General features: G+C 36.7%; 1 protein-coding gene across 1 annotated transcript; it reads left to right on the top strand.

Annotated features, from left to right (window-relative positions):
• Positions 1 to 1,576: 1,576 nt before the first annotated feature.
• LOC107761951 (E3 ubiquitin-protein ligase RSL1-like) lies at positions 1,577 to 6,634 on the top strand. Its single transcript, XM_075234072.1, has 3 exons — positions 1,577 to 2,544; positions 3,123 to 3,874; positions 6,223 to 6,634. The coding sequence occupies exons 1-3, from the start codon at positions 1,822 to 1,824 to the stop codon at positions 6,338 to 6,340; spliced, it is 1,593 nt and encodes a 530-aa protein (XP_075090173.1). The 5' UTR covers positions 1,577 to 1,821; the 3' UTR covers positions 6,341 to 6,634.
• The last annotated feature ends 2,907 nt before the right edge of the window (positions 6,635 to 9,541 follow it).

Below are 9,541 nucleotides of genomic sequence, written 5' to 3'. Positions count from 1 at the left end.
TCGAAAATTAAAAATTTGAAGAATTGGAGAGTTCATAGGTTTGACCAAGAATTGACTTCGGTGTTATCGGGCTCTTACGGAGGTTGCGAGACCTTGGATATGTTCATTTGGTTGATTGGAACCTGTGTGCAAAGATTGGTCTTCGATTCTTGGTCTTGATATTATATGTGGTGTTTCGAGTATTTGGATAAGTTTATTTAATGTATTTAGACTTGTTGGTGTGAGTGGACGGAGTCCCAATGGGCTCGGGTGTGTTTCAGATCATTAATTGAGAGACCTTGGATAGGTTCATTTGGTTGATTGGAACTTGTGTGTAAAGGTTGATCTTCGATTCTTGGTCTTGATATTATTTGTGGTGTTTCGAGTCTTTGGATAAGTTTGGTTAATGTATTTGGACTTGTTGGTGTCAGTGGATGGGGTCTCGATGGGTTCGGGGTGTGTTTTGAGTCATTAATTGAGAGACTTTAAGTTAAGAATTTAGAGTTTGGTCACAGTCAACATCGGGTCAAGAAGACCTATTTTCGTTTTTTTGAGTGAGCGAGCGGTTTCGTAGCGTGTTCTATGATTCAAATGCATATATGGTTTGTGTCCGAGAGGTTCCGGATGAGCTTTGGGTGTTACAAACTAATATTTGCAATTGCTAAGTCTCTGGTGCGATGATTTTAAAAATAACGGTTATGTTCCTAAGTTAGTCCAGAATTTTCCAACTTCCTTTAAAACTTTAAAACATCATATCTCTCTCATTTTAAGGTTAAATTGGGTGATTCAAAAGGCTATCTTGGGTGGAATTTCGCAAGGATTATATTGGGCTTGTCAAAGGTGAGTTTCGGAATCATCTAGCATCTGATTTGGGTTGGGACAACTACTTTGTTTTTGTAGTTATTTTGGGATTTAGTCCATTTTTTCTTACAAAATTTTGGAGTTCGGGAAGAGGTAATTTTTAGGAGATTTTTATCACTACCTTGTGGGTAAGTAATTTCTACCCGTTTTGGTATTATTTCAAGAATCTACATGAATTATTAACACCTGTAATATGACATTTTGAGATAAAATTTGGGGTTTTTACTACACTTTAAGAGGGTGTGTTTTTAGGATTTAAGTGTAGACTTGGATTCGATTTTGGAATCCAATCACGTATTTGGACTTATCAGGTTATGTGTCATCGAGTTTTGGTATTGGTTCCAGATTTCGGGCATGTGTGCTCGGGTTGACTTTTGTTGATTTTTGGAATTTTTTAAAGATGGAAACTTTATTGATCAGGATTGCTTCATATGACATTGGTTGACTTCCTTGAATGATGTTTGGTTAGATTCGAGCGGGTTGGAGGTGATTTCTCAAGGAAAAGCGATGTTGGAACTTAGTGTCTTGCCTAACTTTGATTTGATGTAATTTTTTCTTATAAATGATATTGTTTATTACATGCGAGAGTGATATATATGTGAGGTATAACACGTTTAAGACCATAAATTATAAAAAAAATTATAGTCACATAAATTATTATTTAAGATTACATATCTCAAAGTTCTTCTATTCTTTATTATAGTTTATATCAACGTCAAATTAGGATAATCTCTTCGAAACAGATAGAGCGGTTATATGTGAAAAAATCCTTCTTTTTGTTTTTGGTCGAGAGAGAGAAATTCCATACTAGTGGCCAGTGGGTGACAAGAGGAGACTCCAAGACTTCTTTCGTACTCTTTTCCTATTCTTCTTTAGTATCTTCAAAACAGAGACGAAAAACGAAGCTGAGGTGAAGAGCAAGAGCCTGTAACCATTTTGTTGGTTTGGTAAAAGCTCTTCAGTTCTGCGCCGGAAGAAAAAATGGAAGTTAACGACGATCTTCACGCCTTACTCGACGAACAACGCCGCGAAATCGCCGCCGCGGAAGCCGCCGAGAACGATCTCCTCTTCGCCTTTCAACTCCAAATGGAAGAAGCCATGTACAACTCTCTCCCAAACGAAAATGCCCCTTCAACTTCAAAGCTCACTTTTTACGACGATGACGTCATCCCGAAGAACACCGTCGCCTATCTCTTCGCCGAGGAATTGTCAAACTACGAGCAGCAAGTTCGCGATTGTAAAAAAGCGGAAGCGGAGATGAAGAAAATCGAAGACGATCTCAACCGTCGAATCCACGATCAGGCCTTCGCGCGTGAGATACAAAACGTGCCGGATGGCGAGTGGAAAGAGACTGGGGATCATTTTCATAGGCCGTACGGTGAGGGCTCGTCGAAAGGTGGAGCCCAAAATGGGAATGGGGAGTGTTTTAGGGTTTATGTGAAGGGTTTAATGGGAGAAGATGTTGAAGAAGAGAGTGTTGTTGTGGGACCCAAACAACAAGTTACTGGGATTGGAGTTGCTGTGTGTGATCCCAGTGGTATTTTGGTGTTTGAAGTGAGTAAGGGTTTGGGTGAAAGCACTACTGAAGTGTTGAATGATGAAATTGTGGAGCTGAAAGCGCTGATTGAAGGGCTTGATGTTGCGATAATGCTGGGTTTGAAAAGGGTCAATGTTTTTTTGGATAGTCAAACTATCTTGCAATATGTGAGTCCCTTTGACACCTTAATTGATGTGTAAATTTATATACACGCACCACTGACGATTTCTTCCTATCCACCTAAGCCTTGATGGGAAGAGTTATTTATTCTGATCCTGACTTTTTTTAATGTTTAGAGCAGTTTTAGATATATATTTTTCATCTTTTGTCATAAGAATATAATTAATCAGGTTAATGGTTAGATGCAGTAACCTTGTAAAATTTGACACATGCTAGAATGAATAAGTCAGTGTTAGAGTGATTTTGGGAAGAAAACAAATTCATCATCCTTAAAAATCTTATTGTAAGGAGAATATGCCTCCTCATAATTGAGGATGATTTTGTTCACCCAAAAGTGCATTGTTTTAAATAATTATATGTTCTTGGGTGTGTCAAGTTTTATCTTGGAGGACAGAGTACATTCTAGTTTATACGTCCACTCTCCTCTATCGCGCACTAACTGGAGAACACCTTGTGCACAGGGTTGAGGCAAAATACTACTTTGTTACCTTAAATCTGAATAATTTATTAATATTGTATAATTCCCGTCTTAGTCTGTCAATAAGATTGGTGTATGTTTTTGCAGGTTAGGGGCAAGTTGCATCCAGGGGAGGGTAATATTGCTGCACTTGTTGCACAGGCAACTTCTTGTTTAAGAAAATTTACGGATTGTACACCATTTCTTGTGTCGCCGAACACCGTCAACTTTGCAGTTAAACTTGCTACTGATGCAATAGTCTCTCAGGTTAAGCGACCATTAGAAAATACTCGAAAGAGAAAAAGCATCACCGAGACTTGTGTTATTTGTCTGCAGGACACTGATATGGACCATATGTTTCTAATTAATGGTTGCCTACATTATTATTGCTTTTCTTGTATGAATAAACATGTCGAAGCTAAGCTCTTTCAAGGAATGCTGCCTGAATGCCCTCATGATAAATGCAAGTCTATGTTGAAATTAGATAACTGCAAAAAGTTCTTGACGCCTAAGCTATTCGATTTGATGAGTGAACGTGTGAAGGAAACTACTATTCCTATCACGGAAAAGATTTACTGCCCAAATCCTAAGTGTTCTACATTGATGTCAAAAGCTGAGGTCCAAACTTCTGCCCAAGCTGGGGCCAGAACGTGCACCAAATGTCGCCTCATTTTCTGTATCAATTGCAAAGTTCCTTGGCATCAAAACATGACTTGCATTGACTATAGAAGATTAAACCCTTACAAGTGTGTAGATGACCCAAAGCTCAAGTCTCTTGCTACACAGAGTCTTTGGCGTCAGTGTGTGAAGTGCAACCATATGGTGTCCCTTGCGGAAGGTTGCTATCATATTTATTGCAGGTCCTTTGCTTCTCCTTGCTTCTTACATTCTTGCTGTACATGTTGGAGTTACACTAACTTGATTAGGTAATAGGGAAATGATGACTTTTTGGAATGATTAACAAGAACTTATGATGTTACACGCATAACTAAGTTCATTCTCCAGTGTTTTCTTTTGAATGGGAAAATGTAAATAATTATTAAAAGAAGGCAATTAGTAGCATACACTGCTTTCTTTTTCCTTGGATATTTAGCTTTAGACACTGTTAACGATTGGTAGGAACCTACTCAGAAGATACATACTTTTGTGTTAAGTTGCCGATTAAGCTTGTCTGACTTAATTGGTAATTACCTGGTAACGTTTTAAGAATTGCCTACTTGACTGATTGGTGCTGCTTTAAGCTGATAAACTGTAAACTGAAGAAAGGAATATAGTGCTTTGTAGCTTAAATAAGTAGCGGATTGTCATAAGCCACACAAAATTATGTGGCTTGTATTTGCTATTAAGCTAGTTAGTTGAACCAAAACTTCATTTATTGAAGATATTGATGATATTCCTAGTGAAAATCATGAAGTTTATAGTCTGGCTAGGAAAAGGAAGATTAGACCTTAGGCTTACTAAAAAGAAAAAAGAAAAAAATGTATCAATCATTTCATTTGAAGTTTTTACCCCATTACTCTGTCCTCCCAACTTGTCATAATTTTGGGGGAAGTTATCACATTTGTTTAGATAGCTGGAGTTACAAGTGATACATTCTGCTTTTCATGACAGAACTTTTAAGTTCTTGCAAGTTTTCATATCTTTATTAGGTGAGAAACTTTTTTAACCATGGCCAATGGAGAAGGGAAAGAGCATCTGCTTTAAGGAGGCGCACTAAACAGGGATAACTTGTAACAGAAACTTATAAATAGAGTCATTTAATGGTATGCTGGTGAGGAAAATAATCCATTGGTACATTATATATAAGAGCAAAGAAGCAGGTGGACATTGTCATGCATCGAAGGATTTATCTGGTATTTCGAATAATAATGTGCTTTAAGTTGATAGTAAGCTAGCCTTATCATGCTGTACATTGGTTTTAATTTGACAAAGACACTGGGCTCTTTTTCCAAAATCCCTCATGTATCCTCTGATATAAAAGACGGACCGCCTTAATTATGTGGTGCACTTTTTTGCTGTTAGTGACCAACCTGCTCAGAGGCCAGTTCTTAAATTCATTTTTGCCTTTGATGGTTGTCGACTCAACCCATGTTGTAGAAGAGGGTTATAAATTGATTCACCCAACTGGCATGACTAGCATCTTTCATCCGTATAATCTTTGTTTTATTGCATTTTAGAAAGGCCTTATATTTTGGTGGGAGGTCTGAGGTAGCAGGTACCTAATGAATTAGTCGAGATGTTGCAAGCATGTCCTTTAACGGGAGCCTAGTAGCAATGGTAAAGTTGTTTCTGTGTGACCTATAGGTCACGGGTTCAAACCGTGGAAGCAGCCACTAATGCTTATATTAGGGTAGGTTGCGGCCCTTCCCCAAAGTCTGCTTGAACGCGGGATGCTTTGTGCACCGGGCTGCCCGTTGCAAGTTGGTCCTAACACCACCGCTATGAAAAAGTATATGAAAAAGCATTGAATGAAGACTTGTGAAGTAACTTGTCATTAAGAACAAAAAGGAAACAAATAGAACCTGAATTTCTAATCCTTATAAGACCTAAAAAAAAAAAAAAAAAAAAATCCTTAGAAGACAGCATTTATGGCAGGATCAGTTCTCTTTGTTTGATACTTCCAAAGCCTTTGATCTTTATGTAAATATATGTGATCCGTGACTCTCTTGTCTCTTATTCTTGAGGACTTGTATTCTACTTCTTAGTTGTAAAGAATCCTGCTGTTCGCAAAAAAAATTGTACTGCGAAAAGTATTAGTGGGAAATAATTATTTTGGTGATCCAGATATATGAGTCTCTTTCAGAAACCATGTCGTTATGAAGAGAGAATCCTTAGGAATTGCTGAATGGGTTCAAAAGGAGGGGAAGGTTTTAGGATTGAATCCCACCTATGGAACAGAAACTGAAAGACCTCTTAGATGTTAATGCAAAGTTAATTAGTTGATCCTTCTTTCCTTAGGTTGCTTTGAATTTTTTCACAACTGTCAATTTTATTTCATGAAATGAAAAAGGACGTTGAAATCTCTATCCGAATCCAAAGAATAAGGATCTTTTTATTTCATTTGTGGTAGAAGGTAATCTCAACGATTGTCTGTTTGAGCAAATTCTGTTGTTTCTTTCTTCTTGGGTAGGCAATAATTGTTTCTAAATAAAACAGGTTAAATCTGGATAGTGTGAGTTGGGATATATGCTAATTCATGTTTTTCCAGATGTGGCTACGAGTTCTGTTACACATGCGGAGCTGAATGGAAGAACAAGAAACCAACATGTTCCTGTCGACTATGGGATGAGCGAAATATCGTTTATGGCCAACCAAGAAGAGGCTGATCGTGGAACAGTCTATTTTGCAACTGAAATTTTGCGGAGACTAATCAGCAATGAAAGGAGATGGGAGTAAATATAATCTTTGATATGTGCACTTCTTTTGTAGTATTACATTGCTGCAAGGATGCCAGAGATATGAGATATGTGCAAACAACCTTACCTTGACTAGAAGAAGTTTTTGGATAAACGAATTTCTTTTGTAATCAAGTCAACTAGCTAAAAAAGTACACTCCATCTCTGACGGTTGTTCCATTCTATTCGAAATGGTATAATTTGGCTCTCCGTTTTGAACTAAAACTTATACTACTATTTGAGATTATGAGATTACATTGACTATTTTAAAAGACAATTTTTATACACTGCCAATTTCTTGTAATATAAAGTTCAATTACCAACATTAATTTTATAAATTGAACATTTATTCACACTAACTTTCAAACTATTATACCCTCGATTGAAATCTAGTATAACTTAAATTTATGGAGTATAACATATTGAGGTATAAAGATTTGGATTTCTTTTAGCATATCGTTCATAGGGTTAGTAAATAAATCTATTTTTACTAATGTTGGAAAATAAATTTTAACATAGCTATATAAGACGTACATGATTTCATGTTCAAAAAGAATAACTCATGCCTAATGCATAAGAACTAGAAGAGAAAAGAGCTACATGTCATCGTTTCTTATTGGTTGAATACACACGGAGACACTTAAAGTTGACACGATTTTTTATTTAGATACCTGAATTTAGAGGTGTTTCTAATGAGCACCTACATTACATGAATTTTGTTTCAGTCAGGCACTTCTTGCTGAGTTGACACATAAAGTGAGTTTCACCCAATATAGGCGCGTGAAGAGCCCAAAAAACGGATTTTTTTTCTTTTTTATTTCCTTTTTTTTTTCTTCTCCTTCTTCCTCTCCACCACCATTTCCACCGTTGCCTCCTCCACTTTCACCATTGTTGTGCCTCTACCATTGATTTAGCTCGAAAGTTTGAACCAACAATCGTCCCTATTGATTAAAACTGAAATGAGTCCGAGTTCTTCATTTCAAATCGAAACACCATTAATGGGGTATTTAAAAAACTTGAAGGTTTAAAATGGATTACTTGATTTGATGAAAGTTTGAGAAATTAATGTTGGGGTTGTCTTCGGGTCATCGTGAGGAATCTTTAGCTGAAGTTATAACAAATTTGGAGGAGTTTCTCGTAAAAATTTGGATTAAAATTGTGGTTGGAACAAGAACACACATGAAGATAGTGAAGAACACCAAGAACACTGATTTCCAAAACAACAATGTCTCATTTTTTTTTCAAATGTGTTCTTTCCTGATTGGGTATAAATTAAATTTTTTTTTCTTTTTGAGAATGTTATTTTTATTCTCTTTATTAAATAGATTTAAATTAGTTTTACTCTTTTTTTTAACTCAAAAAGATATATACCCTCATTTTATTCGTCATTTGCCACGTCAATAGCGAGTGTATTGCACACTTTGTAAGTTTCGCTAATTATCAAAAGAGTGTCTAATTGGAACAAAGTTCGTGTAATGTACGTGCTTATTAGGAACACCCATAAGTTCAGGTGTCTAAATGAAAAATCGTGCCATCTCCGTATATATTCAGCCTTTCTTATTTGTTAAAACGTGAAGTCTTTGTTGCGGAAGCCAAATGTATATAGTGTGAATGAGTCACAACTACTATACCAAAAATTATGACAACCACTAAATAATAAATAAGACAATAAGACAACAATAAAAGAACACCAGAATTTACGAGGTTCGGCCAATTTTGCCTACTTCCTCGGACACAATCAATATTTTATTCTACTCCAAAATTATAAGTGAAATAATACTAAAGAGAGAAGATACAAATGCCTTAAGAAGGTAAAAGGCAAATGAGAGGTGTGCCTAAATCCTAAACATTAGGCCTCCTTTTATAGAGTGAAATTCTCATTCAAAATTGTCATCCACCGATGTGGGACTTTTGACAATTTCAACAAATCTCCACCTTGGCAAAATTTCACATCTTCAATTTTCTCTCAATAACAAATTTTGGTTGTGTCTTCATCTTCAATCTTTAGTGTTCAACAATGTTGATCAAATCCAAACAATGTTGAAACTTGACCGCAGTCACCACCTTTGTCAGCATATCAGCAGGGTTCTCCGTAGTATGAATTTTCTTCACCGTGACTCCACCTTCTTCTATGATTTCTCGTACGAAATGATACCGAACATCAATGTGCTTCGTCCTTGCATGATAAACTTGGTTCTTCGCTAATTGAATAGCACTTTGACTATCACAAAAAATTGTAATATTTTTGTGTTCAATACCAAGCTCCTTTAGCAACCCTTGAAGCCAAATTGCCTCCTTCACAGCCTCTGTAATAGCCATGTACTCTGCCTCTGTTGTAGACAAAGCAACTGTTGACTGCAAAGTAGACTTCCAACTAACTGGTGCCTTTGCAAAAGTAAACACATAACCAGTAGTTGACCTTCGTTTGTCCAGATCACCCGCAAAATCTGAGTCACAATATCCAACTACAGACCGATTGCCTTCCTGCTCAAAAACTAACCCAACATCTACAGTACTATGAATATACCGTAGAATCCACTTCACAGCTTGCCAATGCTCCTTTCCTGGATTATGCATATATCTGCTAATAACTCCAACGGCTTGTGAAATGTCAGGTCTCGTACAAACCATTGCATACATCAAGCTACCAACAGCATTTGCGTATGGTACCCTTGACATATACTCCTGTTCAGTTTCATCCTTTGGCGACATAGTAGTACTTAGCTTAAAATGGGGAGCAAGTGGCGTACTAATTGGCTTAGTCTTCTTATCTATGCCAAAACGCTTTAGTACTCTCTTCAAATATTCTTTCTGAGATAAACAGAGTTTCTTTGAACGTCTATCTCTTATTATCTCCATGCCAAGAATTTTCTTTGCCTCACCCAGATCCTTCATCTCGAACTCCTCCTTCAGTTGAATCTTCAACTTATCAATTTCTTCCGAATTCTTGGAAGTTATCAACATATCATCAACATATAGGAGAAGATATACAAAGGAACCATCATTAAGTTTGCGCAAATACACACAATGATCGTATTTGCTTCTCTTGTACCCTTGCCACAACATAAACTTGTCAAATCGCTTGTACCATTGTCTAGAAGATTGTTTCAATCCGTACAACGATTTTTCAAG

Source organism: Nicotiana tabacum, chromosome 17 (genome assembly GCF_000715075.1).
Source record: "Nicotiana tabacum cultivar K326 chromosome 17, ASM71507v2, whole genome shotgun sequence".
NCBI lineage: Eukaryota > Viridiplantae > Streptophyta > Magnoliopsida > Solanales > Solanaceae > Nicotiana > Nicotiana tabacum.
This window is presented reverse-complemented; position numbering and strand designations above follow the sequence as displayed.